Genomic DNA, 23,396 nt, shown 5'->3' on the forward strand with positions numbered 1-23,396 from the left:
GGTGTATCAACAAGTACTGTCTTGAAAATAATGAAAGCCTTTGAAAAAGAGGGAAAAATCTCCTTGTTAAAACAAAACTCCAGAAGAAAACCAAAACTTTCAGATAAGGACTGTCGGACTCTTACATGAATTGTTAGAAAGTATCACAAAAGTACAGTTCCCAAAATTACTGCAGAGCTTAATGACCACCTTCAGAACCCAGTTTCCACAAAAACTGTTCACTTTGCCAGGTGCTGCACAAAGCCGGATTTCATGGGAGGGCTGCAATCAGAGAACCACTACTTTGAGAAACAAACGTTGCAAAGCGTTTAGAGTTGAGTAAAAATCTACAGAATTGGTCCCGAGAGTAGCGGAAGAATATTATTTTCTTGGACGAGTCATCCTTTACCTTATTTCTGACTACTGGCCAAGTAGATGTGTGGAGACAGCCAAAAGGAGCATTTGACCCAGACTGCCTTCTTCCAACTGTTAAACACGGGGGAGGATCTGTGATGGTCTCCCTTCATGGCAGAATTAATAGCTAAGACTATTTAAGCATTTTATCTGATCACATTCATCCTATGGTTGCGGAACTGTTTCTGGAGGGAGACGCAATCTTTTGGGATGATAATGCACCAATTCACACAGCTAAAGTTGTTACTGAGTGGCATGAAGAACATTCTAGTGAAGTCGAACATCTTATCTGGCCACCACAGTCCCTAGATCTCAATATTATCGAACATTTATGATGCATATTAGAAAAACAAGTAAGGAGTCGATATCCTCCACCATCATCACTACAAGAACTGGAGACTGTTTTAGCTACCTCGTAGAATTCAAGCTGTAATTACTGCCAAAGGCAGTCCTACTCCATATTAAAATTAATTTGTTTGAAATTTTAAGGTGTTTCCATTATTTTGTCCAACCCCTGTATATATCATTATAATGAAGGATAAAATCTGTATAGGATTTTATCAAGTAGCTAGCATGTAATAAACCATTTAGATAAAAATTAATACAAAGTATATAATTTTATAATTATAACAAAGCAACTACTGAGTAGTGCCACATGCTGGAAGTAGATGCCAAATGGCTCTAAAACTACCTTATTTATCACATAGACAAGGGGCTGAGCGCAAGGGAAATGAACAAGAAAAGTTTTTTTTTAAAGGTTTAGTCATAGATTGATTTCTAGTTTAGGGATGTAATACTCTTCACCGTCATCAGTATGACATAACTCAGAGTACATAATACATGTTTTTATTCTTTTATTTGTTTGTTTCAGTCTTTTGACTGTGGCCATGCTGGAGCACTGCCTTTAGTCGAACAAACCGACCCCAGGACTTATTCTTTGCAAGCCTAGTACTTATTCTATTGATCTTTCTTGCTGAACTGCTAGGTTACGGCGGGGGGGGGGGGGGCGTAAACACACCAACATCAGTTGTCAAGTGATGGTAGGGGTACAAACACAGACACACAAGCACACACACACACACACACATATATGATTGGCTTCTTTCAGTTTCTGTCCACCAAATCCATTCACAAGGCTTTGGTCAGGCTGAGGCTATAGGAGAAGACACTAGTCCATGGTGCCACGCAGTGAGACTGAACATGGAACCATGTGGTTGGTAAGCAAGCTGCTTACTACACAGCCACTCCTGCACCTATTATATCTTTTACTTGTTTCAGTCATAGGACTACAGCCATGCTGGAGCGCTGCCTTGAAGGGTTCAAGTTGAACAAATTGACCTCAGTGCTTGGGTTTTTGAAGCCTGGTACTTACTCTATGTAACTACAGTCCTGACAGAAGTCATATTTAGAGAAGAAGGAATTGAGGGAAAGCAAGGGGAGAATAAAAAAAAACTACTGTACCTCATTGTGGAAATGTTCATGGATATCCTTGTTTTGTTCTTGGGCTCGGATCACTTCCATCACTTTCCTGCAGAGAAATCCATATATATACATATATATATATATATATATTTCGCCATGATAGATCGCTGACCACTACATTTATATTTTTTTTCTCCTTGTTTCTCTCCTTATTTCTTTCTGTGTTCCTTTCAGTTGAAGAGCATAGGCTCGAAACGTCAAAAACTTTCTCTATTCTCGAGCATTAAACTAATACATCCATTTGTTATTTACACCACCTGTCTTCGTCTGTTGCTTTTTTCGTAAATTCTCCCATATATATATATATATATATATATATAACAATAATATTAGGGATAAAAATCCAAATTTACAGGTAAAAACTCAAATTCAATTTATTAGAAATTAAAATTAAATTAAGTTTCACAGTATAAAATATAAATATATAGTTTTAGAGAAAAGAACCAAGGTTCATGAACTCACACACACCCACACATATATATATATATATTTATTTATATATAATAGTCAGCTACAACAGTAACAATATATGCAACAATCATATGTACACAACATACTTGAAATTAGGTTTAGCCATGAGAAAGGTGATATAAAACATCTGAATGGCTGCTAAAGATAGCAGTCAAATTTCCTGCAAACTACATCCTATTGTCTTTAAAAAAAAAAATCATCATCATCAACATTGATGTAAAAAGCACTGATGTAGTGCCACATGAAAAGCATTGGTGTTGGTCCCACGTAAAAAAGCACCCATTACACAATCTGAAGTGGTTGGTGTTGGGACGGGCATCTAGCTGTAGAAACCATGCCAGAATAGACAATGGAGCCTGGTGCAGCTCCCTGGGCTTCTCAGCAACTGTCAAACCATCTAGCCCATGCCAGCATGGAAAACAGACATTAAATTATGATGATGATGTTGGCAGGGTTGGACAGGATCTGATTGACCCAAGGGTTGGATTGTGCTTTGATATCTGCTTTGGCATGGTTTCTATGGTTGAATACCTTTCCTAAGGCCAACCACATCACAATGTGCACTGGGAGCTATTTTCATGGGACCAGCACTAATGACATTGTCATGTAGCTTGCAAGACAAACAACGAACCTTGAAGGGGGCTGTTTTATGGGAAGGAGGCAAAAGTATGAGAGAAGGGGTCACTGCAGAACAGGTTTCTTTCAGTAAGGGAGTTACACGACTAGTTACATTTAAGAAGAGGGGTGGGAGTGATTAGCTGGACCTTCAAGGTACAAGGTGGGTAGATATATAAGTGGGTCAGAGAGACCAGGAGTGAGTGGATGAATGTTGTTACCTTCTAGGTTTTCCAAGCCTCTCACTTAGCCTTTACCATCCATCACCTACATCACTCCACCACCATGTTAGTTCTGGTTGGGCTGGGCTGGGTCTTTGCTTCAATAATCCTAAGTAGGTTACTTCATAGGAATTTTCAGGTGTCATCTATGCTACAGATATCTGAAATCTTCCCCTCTGCAATCTTAGTGTCAATTAGAATTTCTCTAACTCTATTCTTAATTGCAGGCTCTTTTAGTTTCCATATTGTCTTTCATTTCAGTGTCTGCCTGGCTCTGACTCTTAAGTCAATGGCCACTAATCTATGTTGCATAATGTGTTCTTTTTCAAGAAAGATTTTGGTATTTACAATAGCACTACTGTTGAGAGTGTAACCTGTCTAACTGGTGTTCGCCAGACAGGTAGGTGATGAGGTGTTTAGTTGGTTTCCTAAAAATGTGTTGCAAATTGTTAGATCAGTTGCATCATAGAACTCCAGGTATCATACACCCTCCTCATTTCTTGAACCATAAACCATAGCCTCCATGTATACTGCTGAAATCATCAGTGTTTTGGCCAACATCCATTGTAGTTGCTGGCCATGATAATGAGGTTACTATCAGTCACTACTGAGGAAGTGTGCTGAAGGGTCTCACAGAAGTGGTTCTTCTGTCCTGTCTGTAGTGGGGAGTCATCGTTTAACATCCACTTAATGACTTCTGCCAAGATAAATGTTGTTATTGAGTTGCCTATAATTAGAAACACTAACTACCTCAATTATTTTATCTATCTATTTCTCAGGTAAGAGTATGCCTTCTGTCTCTATTACTCAGCCAGAAGAATTCGTACTGCTGTCTCTTGCCTGTGAAGAGTATGATTGAGGATTCTTTCCATCTTTCCTCTTGCACACAACACACAACCACTTGTCTCTGTTCCAGCATTTTCACAATCTCACCAAACCTACCTATCATCATGCCTATATTTATTTATGCAGCCCTAAAGTTTTGTAACTTACAGGAAAAGGGAGCATGTCCTCTATGGTAAAGCTGTTTGGTTGATGAGCTAGGGAAAAGGAGGAAAGACATTGACAGACTAAAGAAGGTATCTTGTCTTAAATGATAAAATAAATAAAGATCTTACCTGTTTTCTTGCATACAAACAGGGCATTCATTTTCACCATAACATTCAAAGCAACTAGTAAAGAGAGAGAGGAAAAAAAAAAGAAGAAATTGTTAGATTCTATTAAAAAAAACAACTATTTTATTGAATTTAGGAATGACTTTTGTAATTAATGGCTATAGAATTATTGTGCAGATGAAATAATATGAAGTTATTGTGCAGATGAGATAATATGACTGACTTAACCCTATACAATTCAAACTGGCCATATCATTTTTTAAAACATAAAACAGGTAGAGTATTTAGACTGGATATGGCTAGATGAAACGCTAAAGGGTTAACCATAAGTGAACTTCATAAGTGGTTTCCAACATTTTTGTGATCTCATCATTCTTTTTTCTTATGCTTAAGGCACATGGCAATTCTTGTTTTGTCCCAACAGAGATAAAATAAACTCCAGAATAAACCTCATGACATCTTCAGCCACTGTCTCTGAATCTCTGGTTGGAAACCACTGACACATATGCTTTTTGCAAATATTGATATTGAACTTGAAAATAAATGAAATTAATCTAATCTATTTCTGGTATGTTAACACTTATATATTACATGGTACATGTGGTATTGAGAGAGTCAATAATGTAGCATTCATGCCTTTGCCACAAACATTTACTATGTAAATGATGTAAACATGGTACATATTGGAAAGCAAAATTTAAACTTGGATGGTTAATGATTGACATTAGTTTCTCTATTCAACTTTGTATTAAACGATGTTACCAGGTGCTTTTCAGGTGAGTACTCAACTGTTGAAAGCCACTGTTTTCTCAGAGTTTCTCATTTTAACCCTTTAACATATGAATTATTGTTTTGAATTAATCATGCATTATCATGTAGCTTTGAGATTTCAAAGATATGATTGCTTATTTTTAGAATGACATTGTAGGGTAGGTGTGAGAAGCCAGACCTGGCTGGTTTTATCATAAAAAGGATAGAATATTTGGGCCTGATATTGCTGGTTTGAACAGTAAAGGGTTAAGTATGTTACATACAAGATATGAGACCACAAGATTCACACAGTTTCTTCTTTTATACAAATATAGCAAATATCAAATTCTGTGTTACTTACTGTTGATGGTAAGAGTGAGGTTCACAGAGAAAATGTACCGATGGGATTTCCAAAGGATGGTTACAAATACTGCATTTAGGAGCTTGGAAGATCTTTGCGCTGGAAAATTGGAAATTAAGCATGTTAAACAAGGCATATGACTGCATATTCAAGGGTTTAATATTGATCAGAGAAGGGGACAGCTTTACTGTTGAAACTAATTGATTAGAAAGGTAATGATATGAGCACTAGATGTTAAGAATGACTATAGATTAAATCTAGGTAATACTGATTTCAAATTTTGACACAAGGCCAGTAATTTTGGGGAGGTAGACAAGTTGATTACATCAACCCCAGCATTCAACTAGTACTTATTTTATTGACCTTGAAAGGTCGAAAGGCAAAGTTGATCCCCAGTGACTTTTGAACTCAGAATGTAAAGTTGGAAGAGAAGAAAAAGGAATTTTTCCTGGCATGGCAATGATTCTGCTAGCTTGCCGCCTTAAATTTAAGTAATATTGAAAACTAAAATTGAAAGATAATGAGCCAATGAAAAAGTTACTATTGTGTAGTTCCAATTCATGGTTCACTTCCTGTGTTGTGCTTGCAATGCTTTATCAACCAAGGGGAGGTGGAAACTTCAGTGAAGGAGTTCTTCACCTCAAAGGATAAGAACTGGTATTAGAGTGGGATCAAAGAACTGCCAGAAAGCTGGCATCAAATGGTGTAACAGGATGGCCTCTACCATGAATGCTGGACTGCTTTTGTTGTAACTCGAATAAGGTAAATAAGTTACCAAAATATTGCAAATTTTTTGACTCAACACAATATAAAGTCACTCAATCTGTTAAAAACAGCAACCAGATCACCCTCAAACCACAACAGGAAGGTTGTTGGCACTCCGTCGCTTACGACGTCAAGGGTTCCAGTTGATCCGATCAACGGAACAACCAGCTCGTGAAATTAACGTGCAAGTGGCTGAGCACTCCACAGACACGTGTACCCTTAACGTAGTTCTCGGAGATATTCAGCATGACACAGTGTGACAAGGCTAACCCTTTGAATTACAAGCACAACAGAAACAGAAAGAAAGAGTGAGAGAAAGTTGTGGTGAAAGAGTACAGCAGGGTTCGTCACCATCCCCTGCCAGAGCCTTGTGGAGCTTTTAGGTGTTTTCGCTCAATAAACACTCACAACGTCCGGTCTGGGAATCGAAACCGTGATCCTACGACCATGAGTCCGCTGCCCTAACCACTAGGCCACTGCGCCTCCAGACAACAGGAAGGACACATTGGATAATAAAGTTGGAGATAAAGTGTATTTGAAAAAAATCAGGATGGTCATGTCTTTGAGCATATCTCTGATCAATCAGGGCCAACTTGGGCTAAACAACAAGATGTTTGATGGTCATTTGAACACAGCTTCATCTTTAATAACTTACATATGGTTCAATAGTTAGATGAGCCGTCTTCACCTTTATGACTAAAAACAGGCCATCATTAATGGCCATTATAAGAATAGTATTTTCAGTGGTTTCTAGCAATTTGTATCAGAACAGTAATCCCACAAGTACTAACGTGCAGTATATCCTTGCTAAAGACTATTAAAAAAAATGAAGTGGGGGGGGGGGGTATCTGATTTACATAGGTAATACAATACCTCATTAAAAGAAGAAAGACTGTTTAACACTAACCAATTTTTGAAGAATTTCTTACAAGATGGAAGAGAAATAAAATGAAAATATAAGAAAAAGGCTTGATTTTTGACAACTGAACACTAAACTCAGATGAGAAATTGTGGTATAAATTTCTGGATTTTTCTTTGTGCTAATTGAGAAAGAGAGGTGGGGATAATATTTCAGGACCAGGATGACGATGGCGCTACTGCTGCCATTACTATCATCATATGCTTTCATGGATAAGATGGTCTGACACGGAACTAGCGAGCTGCAGGGCTGTGTTGAACTCTGATATCATCTTTGGGATGGTTTCAACGGTTTTGTTTTTGTTAATTGCAAATCAGAGAGAGGTGAAATAGCAGGAAGAAAAAAACCCCCCAAAAAACAAACAAAACAAAACAAAGCTAATGGAACTTACGAAGTCTTTAATTCTTCAATTTGGTTTTTCTTCTTCAGAGTGTCTTCCCTATATTGTTGGATAAGTCGTTCGTCTTCAATTATCTGATCATTTTCTTGCTGCAGACGCTTGACAATATAGTCCTACAGTGGGAGAGAAACCAAACTTTCATCATGCAGGCACAGAAGCATGCTGATCTTGCAGAAGCTACCTCAACACCCACATATACACTCACACACATACAAAAAACATACTAACCTCATGTAAACTTACTTCACGCACACACAGTGAAACTATGCTGATTAACCCATTACCTCCCATAATTCTATTAACTGGAATTTTTTTTATGAAACTTTGATTTCTAGCATAAAACAGCTTTAGAAACACGCTGGAATGATCAAAATAACATTTTAAATAGAAATAAGAGAGATATTGGGTGAAAAATTAGCAAACCTCATTTGAATATCAGAGAAATATACCTAGTAGATATAGCAAAAAGGTTAGATATGTGTAAATATTGACAGATAATTATGAAATTTGTAATTTTTAAGTGATCTCATATGAGATCACTGGTAGGTAATGGGTTAAGGGATAAAAAATACAGAAAAGAAAAAAACTTAACTTTCATTGGCTCAGTTCATCTAATTCCAAATAGGAAGCATACAATTTATTGCTGTGGGTAGCAGCTGGGATTATTGCATAATTGATAATTTGTATTTTATTTTTAAAGGCTTAGTGAGATGAGGAAGGGAAATAGCCATGACCTCTTGCAGAGCCTCTAAGACTGATGTGAAGAAGATATACTCAGACCAAATAGCCAATCTGAATGTTTGTGACAGAGTAGACTATGCTAAAAGCACCCACAGATCTGGTTGAGGTGTCAGTGTTATCAAACCAGGCGACACAGATAGTGGATTTAAATCCTGTCATGTGCGTGGAGAATACAAGGAATCCCTTACAAGAAGATGAAATTCACAGTGAGTGGGTTATAAGACATTTTCTTTCTTAATGATTTGTTTCCTAAATGACACAAAACTGTATCTGGAGATAAAAAGAACAACTCCTATATGTTATAAAACTTCTGTAATTTTGTCTTGATAGAATACAGCAACAAACTGCTAACTGGTAACTCAAGATGGCAGTAGATAAGAACACCATGACCTGAGATGTGCTATGTCTGAGGGACACAGATAATGTAGTCCTGCATATATTATATGAGTAAAAGTGACGGTCATGACTAGAATGCTTTTGAATGTGTCTGCTGCTTCGTCAGAGCTGTCCTGGATTTAAACAACAGGATATATATTGAGCTAACAAAAGCAATCACAGAATCTGCTAAAAGGAGTAGCCAAATACCCTTTGTATTACATATTGTTTTATAAAATAAAAGGTCACTTTAGCTATACAATATCTGAAAATAACAGATGAGATGGTCAAAGTTGGAACCTCTTTGATAATGTCTACTAGACTAGAATTGACCTTTGCCTAAACCAGTGGTTACTCTTTTACTCGTTTCAGTCATTTGACTGTGGCCATGCTGGAGCACCGCCTTTAGTCGAGCAAATCGACCCCATGACTTATTCCTTGTAAGCCTAGTACTTATTCTATCGGTCTCTTTTACCGAACCGCTAAGTTATGGGGACGTAAACACACCAGCATCGGTTGTCAAGCGATGTTGGGGGGGGGGGAACAAACACACACACATATATATATATATATATATATACTACAGGCTTCTTTCAGTTTCCATCTACCAAATCCACTCACAAGGCTTTGGTCGGCCCGAGGCTATAGTAGAAGACACTTGCCCAAGGTGCCACGCAGTGGGACTGAACCCAGAACCATGTGGTTGGTAAGCAAGCTACTTACCACACAGCCACTCCTACACCTTCTCAATTATTTTTTTTATCTATGGACTCCAATGTGTAAAAAGATATTCTATTATCTTTTTAATATTAAATATTATTAGGAATTGTATTCAGAAGTATAAGCAATTTATTGGTAATAAATTTTAACAACAAAATCTTATAAGGACCCTCAAGGGCCATATGGATCCTGGTTGAGAACCATTTAGCTAAACAATAACAACAATTGCTAACTGAAATGACCCTTTAACAAAGGAACTTACCTTTACAACTGACAGTGTAGCAGCAGAGTTGTTGGCCAGTGTCTGGATGACAAGCAACGGAGGTAACAGGTTCTTCTTGTCGATATTTGAACAGTGTTAAGGAAGGTTTTTCTTGATAACAAGGTCACTAACAACAAAGATATACTTTAATGCAGCGGTAAAATGGTGCAGCAATGCTCTGTAAGGGATGTCAAAGTGCATCACAGGTTTTCAAAAATCTGGCGGCATACTATGTTTGGTGCGAGTGAGTTAAAAGGTAAAGGTCATCTCTGAACAGCAAAGTATATGATACAAGTTCAAATTCCAGTCAAGCCATTTTCATTTTACTTACTTATCATATCTGTGATAATCCAAATCAATGAGAGCTTCTCTCGGCAGTTGTGTAACTTACCAGAAATAGTAGCCAAATATCTCTCAAATCACAGTCTGCAATCTTAAAAATAGGACATATTGGACAATATACTCTCTCACATAAAATATAGGATGGTCATGGCTGGAATGCATTTAATTAAAGGTCTTCTTCAATCAAATGTGGCCTAGGTCTAAACAACCTGAAATAGCCAATATTAGTTAGCAACATGGAAAGGGAAATGTCCAGTCAACATAATTTACTTTCCAATATGCAATGTAAACTGAAGTTTTATGAGTATTAACCCAACAAAGCGATGAAGATTGCAAAATATTCCATCCTATGATATAGGAGGAACATTTCTTATTTCTTTACTGCCCACAAGGGGCTACACACAGAGGGGACAAACAAGGACAGACAAATGGATTAAGTCGACTATATCGACCCCTGTGCGTAACTGGTACTTATTTAATCGACTCCCGAAAGGATGAAAGGCAAAGTCGACCTCGGCGGAATTTGAACTCAGAACGTAGCGGCAGACGAAATATCGCTAAGCATTTTGCCCAGCATGCTAACGTTTCTGCTAGCTCGCCGCCTTAGGAGGAACATTTCTAATATAAAAAAGACAACGAGATAGAATATTAAAAACAAAACAAACAAGTTGATAAGTGGATGTGCTCGAATGCTGTATGGTGAGAGAGAAATAAAGATGAGGAAAATGGTGATGTATCCAGCATGAAAGAAGAATTGAAATAAGACAAAGGATGGAAGTGAGTAAGGCAATTAACAAGTCAGAAAATGAATAGAGACAGACAGACAGATATAGATAGAGAGACAGACAAACAGATATAGATAGAGAGACAGACAGACAGATATAGATAGAGAGACAGACAGACAGATATAGATAGAGAGACAAACAGATACAGACAGATAGATAGATAGATAGACAGACAGACAGATATAGATAGAGAGACAGACAGACAGATATAGATAGAGAGACAGACAGACAGATATAGATAGAGAGACAAACAGATACAGACAGATAGATAGATAGATAGACAGATAGATAGATAGATAGACAGACAGATAGATAGATAGACAGACAGATAGACAGATAGACAGACAGATAGACAGATAGATAGATAGATAGACAGACAGATAGACAGATAGACAGACAGATAGAGAGATAGATAGATAGATAGATAGATAGATAAATAGATAGATAGATAGATAGATAGAGAGACATATACAGGGTGTCCACAAAGTCTGGGTACATGGGGATTAACACATACTTTAAGAAATTATTATTTCTTATATTTAATTGTTTATGTTATGATTTTATTTACTCCATGTACCCAGACCTTGTGGACACCCTGTAGATAGAGGTAGATGGATATAGATAGATAGATAGAGTGATGATGAAGTTATCTTTGTTCAATTAGGTTTCAGATTTAATAATCAATGCATCAAATGCATATGTAGAGTTCTATATTATTTAACTATGATTGTTTCAACCTACAAATGTCTGTGAGTGTGCTGTATGAGAAAGAGAGATAAGAAAACAAACATAGAAAACATAGTAAATAAATACTCAAGTGTATATATATATATATATATATATATATATATATATATAGTGAAATTGAAACCGAACTAAATTCGATGACTGGCACCCATGCCAATGTCGTCTCCTTCATTGGACATGAAACTCAGCTTGCGAAGACTTATTGGGGCAAGCGAAAGTGAAATCGGGATGGCACCTGTGCCCAGCGTCGCCTTTCTGGCACTTGTGCCCGTGGCATGTGTGCTGGTGGCACATAAAATACACCATTTTGAGCGTGGCCGTTGCCAGTACCGCCTGACTGGCCTTTGTGCAGGTGACACGTAAAAGCACCCACTACACTCTCGGAGTGGTTGGCGTTAGGAAGGGCATCCAGCTGTAGAAACTCTGCCAAATCAGATTGGAGCCTGGTGTAGCCATCCGGTTTCACCAGTCCTCAGTCAAATCGTCCAACCCATGCTAGCATGGAAAGCGGACGTTAAACGATGATGATGATGATGATAGTGTTGCAGTAAAATTTGAACTTCTGATTATGTGTCCAGTAATCAACCCTTCATACCTCACAGCCACTGTGTCTCATAAAACATCTTGCCCCCCTCAGTATTATCATCCCAAAAGCATATGTAGTCTGCTGTCAACAGGGAATCATGCTTCTGCACATTTCTCATGGTGTCAAATAAAAACACTTGTTAAAGCATGAAATCTCCAAAGGATATGAGAAAGAACTTCCATAAGGTAAGTTTTACAGTTGTCTTCTTTCATTGCAAAATACGACAAGGACTGAACCCAGAGATTTGGTTCTTGAATTCTGTAAAGAAAGAAAAAAATGAAAAAGAATGAAGATGTATTTATTGAATCTCTCTATTTCCCACTTTTTGATACAACAGTGGCTTTTTCAAACTGGTAAACACAGTGAAACACAGTGATACATTCCCAGATATACACACACATATATAAATATAACAGATATACATATATATATATAAAGAAATAATTTTATCAAACACAGGATAATACTGATAGTGTTGAATTTAACTTAACGTATATATAAAACAGATATACATACATATATATATATATATAGCAGATATACATACAAATAAATATATATACATATATATATATAACAGATATAAATACACACATATATATAATAGATATAACATATACATGCATATATATATATATATATATATATATATATATATATATATATATCTATAATAGATTGGTGTAATGGTAGCATACTTGTCACGAAAACATAGAGGTCTGGGTTTGAGTCACACATATGCAGAAAACCCTACTTTTTACCATCCAACCCATGCCAGCATGGAAAACGGGCATTAAACGATGATGATGATGATGATGATGATGATGATGATGATGATGAAGGTGGATAAAAAAAGTTTCAAGACTAGTAATGTTTAATAAAAAAAATTTTTTTACCTAAGTTTTAACGTCATCTTTAAAATAGTTACCTTGCACAGCAATACACCAGTCCCAGCATTACTGCCACTTTTGGAATCTGGCCTAAGAGTCGTTTTCCGTAAATGAGTCAAAGACCTTCTGTGGTTTGCTCTGGATCTCAACAATGGTGTTAAAATGGTGACCTTTAGATGCATTTTCATCTTGGGGGGGGGGGGGGGGGAAAGAGATGAAAGTCCACAGGTGCCAAATCTGGCATGAATAGGGTGGATGCAGAAGTGGTACCATGTTGATTTGGCGAGAAACTCATGAGTGAAGTGAGCTTGGTGAAGAATCCAATTGTTTGTGTTCCACAGATCTGGTCACTTTTGCCAAATGTTCTTCCTCAAACACTTCAAAACATTCCAGTAGAACTGTTGATTGATGATCTAGCCCTCAAGGGACAAATTCTTGATGCACAATACCACATTTCCAGGGACGTTCTTCTGCTTTTGAAGCCCCCATGCCACTCAAAACATTGCGTACAACCCATTGCCTTGTCCTTGTAAGTTTGCCGAAGCATGCACAATGTCTCTGTAGCAGACTTCCCAAGCTTAATGCAAAATTTCATGTTGGCTCTTTGTTCCTGACCAGGACAAAATCGCAAACTACAGCATAGATGTGATCACAAAAGCACAAATTTCACAACTTGTGAAGTAAACAGAGCAATGCTACTCAAGATACCGGCTCATACTGGCTACTGCTGGCTCTCATTGTGCACACAACCATGTACTGCCATCTGTTGGCATGCTACAGAACTAGTCAGAGAACTTTTTGATACTACCTTGTATGTTACTAAAAGAATGGTTACATGACCTGATAGCCCATGACTTGTTGATGAGCTACTGAGGCCTTTTACAAGATAGATCTGTTAGAAATAGTAGCCAAATCTCCTTCAAATCAGACTCAACTGTGCCAAGAAAGGGTAAAATATTTGATAATGTTATCCTAGACATACTCTTGAGACTAGAATGGTTTGATCAGAGACAGGAATGCTCAATGAAAGCCAATTAACAACTTTTTCACCCATATTGAGTACATGTGACAAAGACATATTTACCTATTCTGTAAAAAGCATCCATGCTGGTGCCATGTAAAAAGCACCCAGTGCACTCTGAAAAGTGGTTGGGATTAGGAAGGGCATCCAGCTGTAGAAACCAAGCCAAAACAAACTATTGGATCCTGGTGCAGCCCTTTGGCTTGCCAGCTCTTGCCAAACCATCCAAGCCATATCAGCATGGAAAATGGACATTAAATAATGATGATGATGATATATACATGACAATGACACATATCACCCATGTTGTGGATATGTGGCAATAAGACATTCATATTTACCCACCTTCAACTGAGAATCTTCTCAGTGGTAGAAAAATTATAAATTTGTACTCACCCAAACCGTTTACATGTGTTAATAACCTGTCCATATTCATCATGGTCCATGTGATAGCGTAGGATTTGTTCATAACTGCAAAAAATATTACAATACCGCCAATAGGAACATCATAACACACTAAAAACACACACACAATGATATATATATATATATATATATATATATATATATATATATATATATATATATATATATATATATATATACAGAAGCTATGATAGATCGCTGACCAAAACATTCAATCTTTTTTCTCCTTGTTTTCTCCGTATTCTTTCTGTTGAAGAGCGTAGCTCGAAACGTTAAAGACTTTCCGTATTCCCGAGCGTCATACTAATACATCCTTTTGTTGTTTACACCACCTGTCCTCGTCTGTTGTTGTTTTTTTTCGTACATTCTCCCATCATCATCATCATCGTTTAACGTCCGCTTTCCATGCTAGCATGGGTTGGACGATTTGACTGAGGACTGGTGAAACCGGATGGCAACACCAGGCTCCAGTCTCCCATATATATATATATATATATATATATATATATATATATATATATATATATATATATATGTATATATATAAAATGTGATGAATGACAGTAGTTTGATGAAATTTTATTTAACATTAAGAAAATTCTATTATCATGACAAATTGTTTTGTAACTTAAGAACATGTAAATAATTTATATTCTTTTACTTGTTTCAGTCATTTGGCCGCAGCCATGGTAGAGCACTGCCTTAAAGGGTTTTAGTCAAAGAAATTGACCCCAGGACTTATTCTTTGTAAGCCTAGTACTTATTCTATTGGTCTATTTTGCTGAACCGCTAAGTTATGGGGACATAAACACACCAACACTAGTTGTCAAGCAATAGTGGGGGTACAAACACAGATACACATATAAATATATACATATATATCTACGATGGGCTTCTTTCAGTTTCTATCTACTAAATCCACACACAAGGCTTTGGTTGGCCCAAGGCTATAGTAGAAGACACTTGCCCAAGGTGCTGTACTATGGAACTGAGCTTGAGACATCTGCATGTAAGCATATATGTGTGTGTGTGTGTGTGTGTGTGTGCACACATGTATATATATACATACACACACAAACATATACAAACACACACATACATACATACATACATACATATACACATAGAAACACAAAGGCCATTATCTAAAAGGGTTCATAGTATAGTGAATACAATTGAATTTTTCCTTTTTGGTTTTATATTGCATATAGCTGCCTTTGTTATTTCATATATAATATTTTATATATATGTTTGCACCAACATTCCTATATATATATATATATATATATATATATATATATATATATATATATATAGGGAGAGAGAGAAATTGTAGTAAAAGACACATAGTACATACAGCTCTGCCTTTTCGTAAAGGTAGAGTATACCAGCAGTGAAGTTGTGCATCTGACAGAGAACAAGGGCTTGGTTGATATCATAGCCAGCCTGCAGAAGAACAAAATAGATACTGGTTAAAAGGAGAAAGAGGGCAAAAGAAAACTGACAGTACATGATAAAGAGTCAAGAAATAAGGGGGTCAGGGGAATCATGATATAATGATCTCAAAGGATGTGGCTAGGGGATTATACGGTGTTAAGAAGGAGAAGCTGGTGTAAGAAAAATATGACTCCTTAACCCTTTAGTATTCACACTATTCTTTGAATTTTAACAATTTTCCATGCTGGCATGGGTTGGACGGTTTGACTGAGGTCTGGAGAGCCAGTAGGCTGCACCAGGCTCCAATCTGATCTGGCAATGTTTCTACAGCTGGATGCCCTTCCTAATGCCAACCACTCAGAGTGTAGTGGGCCAGTCAGGTGGCCCTGGCATCGATCACGTTCGGATAGTGCCTTTTACGTGCCACCAGCATGGGAGCCAGTCAGGGTGCACTGGCACTGGCCATGTTCGGATGGTGCTTTTTATGTGTGATTGGCATGGGAGCCAGTCAGGTGGACCGGGCATCAACTACATTCGGATGGTGCTTTTTATGTGCCACCAGCATGGGAGCCAATTTACTTTAGTTTAGTGTGGGTGTTACAGTCTATTTTAAGAAATCATAGGCTTACATGGCTGTCACTGTGAACGCTAGGGTTAGGCCAGGCAGGCAATGACAGTATATGTAAAGATATGAATCAACAAGTTGCCTCTCTGTGTATGCTTGATCTGCTAAAAATAGCAACCAAATCTTCAACTCACAAGACATCATCTTAAAAAAAAACTGTAGAGACACACTGGACAATATAGTCTTAGAAATATAGAAGAAAGATGGGATGTAGTCCCTAAAACCTTATGTCTGAAAATAAGATAGGATGGTCAGATGGGATGCCTTTGAACATAGGTTTGCTTAATCAGGACTGAGTTAGTATGGAACAACAACAACAACAATAACAACATATGAAGATAAGGTAAGAAAGATATTTTAGAGTGCCTCACCTTTGATCCTTGAAGTAATTCAAGAGTTTTTCTCTCTTTATCTTCTTTGCTCTTAAAAGAAAAAAACCCAAAAGATATGCGAATAAAAAAGAGAAAAGAATAAAATACAGACTTTTTTTTTTTTAGTATTGATGTTGAAGAAGCTTAGTTGAAGGTTTAACAGGGTGTGTTATAGGGAGATGTGAGGTGGAGTACATGCTGTTTGTTAAGAAGATGAAAACATTTTCATGCTGTTGCATCATGTCAATTATTTTGGAAGCCTTGTTCTGAGGAAAACATACACTGATTGCATTCAAGAAGAGGGTCTCTGGCTGAGAGACAAACCTCCAATCCACTCACCAACATACGATAACTGTTATCCCACTACACATGGCGATCTGTGTCTTTTATACTCCTAGAAGAACAAGTCACAGCCATCCCTGTGACTTGTTGTTCTAGGAGTATAAAAGACACAGATCGCCATGTGTCAGTGGGATAACACTCAGCTGCCAAAACTGAACAGTACCTGTATTTCAAAGGGTCAGCCATGTCACATTCTGTATCATGTTGAATCTCCCCGAGAACTATTTTTAAGGGTACGCATGACTGTGAAGTGCTCAGCCACCTGCATGTTCATTTCATGAACAGGTTGTTCCATTGATTGGATCAACTGGAACACTCGCCATTGTAAGTGACAAAGTACCAGTTTTAGGTACCTATGTAGTTGTAAGAGAACGGATACACCCTCCAACACTTGATCTAGTGAAATAACTTATAGAGTGCTATATATATATATATATATATATATATATATAAGAGAATAAGAAATAGAAAGTCCAGGTACAGTATCATATATTTTAAAAAAAGAATAGAAATGACTTTTTCTGATAATTTTTCCACTTTAATAATTAGTAAACTTAGTAACATCTACTCATTAAAGTGGAAAAATAATAAGAAAAGCCATTTTTGTTCATTTTTTCATTATATATATATATATATATATATATATATATATATATATATAATCTCCAGTGCTTAAACACTAATTCAATATATACAGACACACACCATACACACATGTTGGAGTTAGAGACTTTTGGTTTTCTTGTAAAATAGCAAAGTGCTCACATGGCCTCAAAGAATCCCAAAGAGCATAGAGTATGCATGCATGTATGTATGAGTGAAGTGCTTATAGTTGTTTTTGTACCATAGTTTCATGCTTGTATCCAGGAATTTGGATACGACTATTTTCAGTGTATGTTCTTCATGGTTGTTGTAGCAATCTCCCTGGTGTAGGAGCCACAAAATGCATACAGAACAAACTGCAAACTAGGATATGTTACAAAGAAACCCCAGCTGTAGAAACAATGCCAAAAAAGAAAAAAAAAGAGGAATGTATAAATGAGATGGGGTCCCTCAACCTGGTTAGCATAGCAACCCATCCATCCCTTGCCAGCAGGGAAAAGCAGACACAAAGGGAAGATGATGATGATGATGATGTAGCTTTTAATGATGGTAAAGTGGAAGGCTTTGATGACAGAGAGGAAGGAAGGAAATAAGGTATCAGAAAAGATTCATTCTTAAAAATTATACCGTTTTTGACTTGGCCTTAAAAAAATCCAGAATCAAAGCGCACAAGTGCCATCATCACATGTAAAGAAACAAAACAGACAAATAATGGTAAAGATAATTTCCAATTTGTTTGCTATTAAAAGAAGATTTCAACCTACCAAGGTCAGAAAAAAAAAAAAATATTACCAAAGGGATGTGATTAAGGAAAATGATAATACTAACAATTTATTTTATTATATTGCTTTTTATACAACAATGTAGGGTAATTTCAAGAACTGGCACAAGGCAATGAATTAAGGAAGAGGTGTGCAGTTGAGCCCCTTCCAATACTTAATGTTTATTTTATCAACTTGTGCTCAGAATACAAAAGGGACATATAAACAATACAACACATCTACCAATGATAATAATAATGATTTTAAATTTTGGCACAAAGCCAGTAAGGTCAGAGGAAGAGTTAAGTTGATTACATTGATCCCAATGTTCAACTGGTATTTATTTTATCAACCCAAAAGGATGAAAGGCAGTCGACCTCAATGAAATTCAGACTGTAATAAAGACAGATTAAATGCCTGTAAGCATTTTTGCCTGGCATGTTAACAATTTTGCCAGCTCGCTGCCATGATAATAATAATAATAATAAAAATAATAAACAGTAAGAGCATGATGTGATTTATTAATAGAGATTGTTTATTGAACACATTAATATTTCAACAGATTGTCTGTCTTCTTCAGTTTCATTTTACATTTTGAACTTGAGGAAGATAGATGATCTCTTAAAATATTAATCTGTTCAATAAACAGTCTATTACAAATCACATCATGCTCTTATTGTTTATTTACCTTTGTGAAGAGTTACATCGATATTTATAAATTATTATTATTAATAATAATAATAATAATAATATAGAAATACACGTCAAGGGTTCCAGTTGATCCGATCAACGGAACAGCCTGCTCGTGAAATTAACGTGCAAGTGGCTGAGCACTCCACAGACACATGTACCCTTAACGTAGTTCTCGGGGATATTCAGAGTGTGACAAGGCTGACCCTTTGAATTACAGGCACAACAGAAACAGGAAGTAAGAGTGAGAGAAAGTTGTGGTGAAAGAGTACAGCAGGGTTCTCCACCATCCCCTGTCAGAGCCTCGTGGAGCTTTAGGTGTTTTCACTCAATAAACACTCACAACGCCCGGTCTGGGAATCAAAACCGCGAGTCCGCTGCCCTAACCACTGGGCCATTGTGCCTCCGGAGCCAATATAGTGGTGTGATATAAACCTTCAATAATCAGCATGTAGATTAGGTACACAATTTGACTCGGCCCAAACCAGTCAATGTTGTTTAGCCCCGATTAAATCCTCATTTAGCAGATCTATATAATGGTATTCTAGTCATGACTATTCTACCTTTCTGTATATTACATTATCCAATGTGACCTTTTTGGTTTTTTATAAGATAGTAAAAATGTGATTTGAGAAATATTTGGATGCTTCATCTAGCAGGCCAAGCAACCTAAGTCCTGACATATTGAAGTTGAGTGTCTTGATTAAGGACAGAGCACAACACAAATGCTAGGTTAAAAACAGTGAACAATTTAGTTGGTAGGTAGACCAACATTATTATAGCTGTGATTCATATTCAGGAACATGTCAACCCATTTCACAACATCTAAGGTAAGTAGTTTTTTTTCAAGCCAATATATATTTCTTCTGATTTAAATAAGACTAGGGAAGCGTAAAGCAGAGAAAGAGGTTAAGAAAGTTTTAAACAAACCACAGGTTCTGTTTCATGTCCAGTATTTTGGAGGTAGAGTTCCAAAAGGGTGTTGTACAACAGACTGCTTGAGTTGGGTTGCACCTGCAAAATAATAACAATAATAATAATAATAATCCTTTCTACTATAGGCACAAGGCCTGAAATTTGGGGGAAGGGGATAGTTGATTACATTGATTACATTCCTCAGAGTGAAAGGCAGATTGTGTGATGCTTGTGTATGTAGATCTATGCTACATGTCAGTGGAACATGGGCCTTGATTTCAGAAGACTTGTGAAGGCTTGAAAGAAATGAAGCTAGCATGCTCTGCTGGATGGGTAATGCCAGTGTGCATGCACGACAGAGTGTAAATGATTTATGAGAAAAACTGGGTATAAGAGGCATCAGATGTTGTGTGCAAGAGAGAAGAATGTACTGGTTTGGTCATGGATCCATATAGATGAGAACAGCTGTGTAAAGAAGTGCCAAGTTCTAGTGGAGGGAACCTGTGGAAGGGGTCAATCCAAGAAGATGTGAGATGAAGTGCTGAGAAAGGATCTTCAGACACTGGGCCTCACTGAGGAAATGACAAGGGACTGAGAGTTCTGGCAATTTACTGTACTTGAGAAGATGAGTCAAGCTTAGTATAAAATCACTGTCATCCATACATACAGGTTTGTCCTTTACGGGCGCTGGTATCACATAAAATGCACTTGTATCAGTGCTGTGTAAACGCATTCAGCATACACTGTAAAGTGGTTGGTGTTAGAAACGGCATCTAGCCATAGAGACCATACAACAACAGACAATTGGAGACTGGACAGCTCTCTGGCTGGACAGTTCCTGTCAAACCATCCAACCCATGCCAGCATGGAAAACGGACGTTAAACAACGATGATGATGATAGTGAACATCAGACTTTAAAGTGATCTTGTTTCATAGTTATTGGCTTGGCCTCAGCTGTCCTGTGTAACCTACCTCCAGTTACGTGCATTGGGCCATTTAGAATTAACCCTTTAGCACTTAAAATGGCCACATCCAGCCGTAATATTCTACCTGCTTTATGTTCAAACTGGCTATATCTGACCTCTCACACCTACCCTACAATGTTATTCTGAAAATAAACATTCATATAGAAATCCTGAAGCTATGAGATAAGGTATGATTAATTCAGAACCGTGTGAATAAATAAGCATTACATTATTTGGCAGAGTAATCTGAATAAACTGTGGAACGTAGGGCAGAGGCAAAGACAAAATATGAACCATGGACCCTTTGATTTGTAGTTTGATAGCCTCTCAGGTGGGTTAAACTGGGAGTCCTGCTTTCTAAATGAAATTTAGATACTCTTTACTCTTTTACTGGTTTCAGTCATTTGACTGCGGCCATGCTGGAGCACCGCCTTTAGTCGAGCAAATCGACCCCAGGACTTATTCTTTGGATGCCTAGCACTTATTCTATCGGTCTCTTTTTGCCGAACCGCTAAGTTACGGGGACCTAAACACACCACCATCGGTTGTCAAGCGATGTTGGGAGGGATAGACACACAATCACACAAACACACATATATATATACATATACGCATATACGACGGGCTTCTTTCAGTTTCCGTCTACCAAATCGACTCACAAGGCTTTGGTCGGCCCGAGGCAATAGTAGAAGACACTTGCCCAAGGTGCCACGCAGTGGGAATGAACTCGGAACCATGTGGTTGGTAAGCAAGCTACTTACCACACAATCAATCTATTTGAACTGTTAACGAAAGATTCTGAAGTTACCGAAATGTGCTTACTTTGATCATGTGTTCTAAAAACTCAGTTAGACGAGCAGAACTGCTTACAAAGATATGAATGAATTCTTCAGCAGGTGCTTTCTGGATCTTTGGGATACCACCTGGAAAAGGAAACAGAAAAGATAGAAAAAATATAAATAAATAACGCAAACAAACTAGAGGACAACTGAAAACATGGCAGGCGACAGGAAAGGCAGACATAGAAGCTCAATCAGGCTCCCAAGTCTACAGTCTTTGGCAATGGAAATGAAAGTGGGTAGCTATTACAGCCTTGACCACGGCCGACCATGAGATGTGGTCAGCATTTGTGAGGGATGTAGTGAACTCATTGGTCAAAGTCAGCTCAACACATCCCAGGTGAATTAGAAGTAAGTAGTAAGTATGTCGTACTTGGGAAGAAAAGAATGATTAGAACAATAGATGACATAAACAACATTATCAGGTCGGAAGAAAGAGACTGACTTACCATCCAAAACATTTTGGTCAATTAATGGCTCTGTGAATATGAAATGAGAGGAAAACATTATTAAAAATAAAATGTTAATTTAAATGATACAGCAGAAATAAAATGTTAATTTAAATGATACAGCAGAGATCATCTGTTAACATTATAAAATATCTTAAAAATTAACATCATCACTCAAGATTCACAAATACATACACAAAGAGTATATTCTTTAGCATTAACATATAATACTAATATTGGGAGTTGTTCTGAGAATATTCTTTACCGGTTAATTCTGAGACTTAAATTCTCTTTTTAAGGAATTTTTACAACTCTATCTGGTTGTAGCTAAAACAGATATTTCATTTTATTTATCATACAATTTGAAAATTTGAAATATCTTTTTTTTTTTTTTTAGCTCACACTTAGTCACTGCCATTGATATAGATTCCACATGTTTAATTGGTCACCCACTAACAACATGGTACCATAAGCATGTACATCAAGCCTATGTATTTGGTTTTTAATGTTGTGTTTTTTCTATCTGCCACTGCTACAACTACTATAACAGACATTAATTCTCTGAATGCCTCAACTGCATTTTCTTCCAATCAAACTTCTCTGACATTTATGTTTCAACCTTTTAGCATTCAGATTATTCTGTCCAGAGTTGTTGTTGTTGCTGTTGTTGTTGGCACTCCGTCGCTTACGACGTCGAGGGTTCCAGTTGATCCGATCAACGGAACAGCCTGCTCGTGAAATTAACATGCAAGAGGCTGAGCACTCCACAGACACGTGTACCCTTAACGTAGTTCTCGGGGATATTCAGCGTGACACAGTGTGACAAGGCTGGCCCCTTTGAATTACAGGTACAACAGAAACTGAACCCGGAACCGACCACATGGTTCCAGGTTCATTCCCACTGTGTGGCATCTTGGGCAAGTGTCTTCTACTATAGCCTCGGGCCGCGCAAAGCCTTGTGAGTTGATTTGGTAGATGGAAACTGAAAGAAGCCTGTCGTATATATGTATA

The 23,396-nt window shown here is 37.3% G+C and overlaps 1 protein-coding gene across 3 annotated transcripts in view; it reads right to left on the minus strand.

Annotated features, from left to right (window-relative positions):
- Window positions 1–54: 54 nt before the first annotated feature.
- Window positions 55–23,396, minus strand: part of LOC106876510 (vacuolar protein sorting-associated protein 11 homolog) — a 55,809-nt gene continuing 32,467 nt past the window's right edge. For 2 of the 3 annotated variants that reach the window (XM_089340578.1, XM_089340577.1), the window contains 8 exons: window positions 22,386–22,415; window positions 21,920–22,020; window positions 20,147–20,230; window positions 18,393–18,407; window positions 16,821–16,871; window positions 15,745–15,833; window positions 14,358–14,432; window positions 12,158–12,308 (listed from right to left, as the gene is read on the minus strand). In XM_089340578.1, coding sequence (XP_089196704.1) covers window positions 12,173–12,308; window positions 14,358–14,432; window positions 15,745–15,833; window positions 16,821–16,871; window positions 18,393–18,407; window positions 20,147–20,230; window positions 21,920–22,020; window positions 22,386–22,415 — 581 coding nt within the window. In that variant the 3' untranslated portion in view covers window positions 12,158–12,172. Of the gene's footprint in view, window positions 1,922–4,300; window positions 4,355–5,408; window positions 5,508–7,483; window positions 7,606–9,590; window positions 9,677–12,157; window positions 12,309–14,357; window positions 14,433–15,744; window positions 15,834–16,820; window positions 16,872–18,392; window positions 18,408–20,146; window positions 20,231–21,919; window positions 22,021–22,385; window positions 22,416–23,396 lie in introns of those variants that run through there. The other variant, XM_089340579.1, reaches the window with a different exon arrangement.

Source organism: Octopus bimaculoides, chromosome 23, assembly GCF_046866305.1.
Source record: "Octopus bimaculoides isolate indiv1 chromosome 23, ASM4686630v1, whole genome shotgun sequence".
Lineage (NCBI taxonomy): Eukaryota > Metazoa > Mollusca > Cephalopoda > Octopoda > Octopodidae > Octopus > Octopus bimaculoides.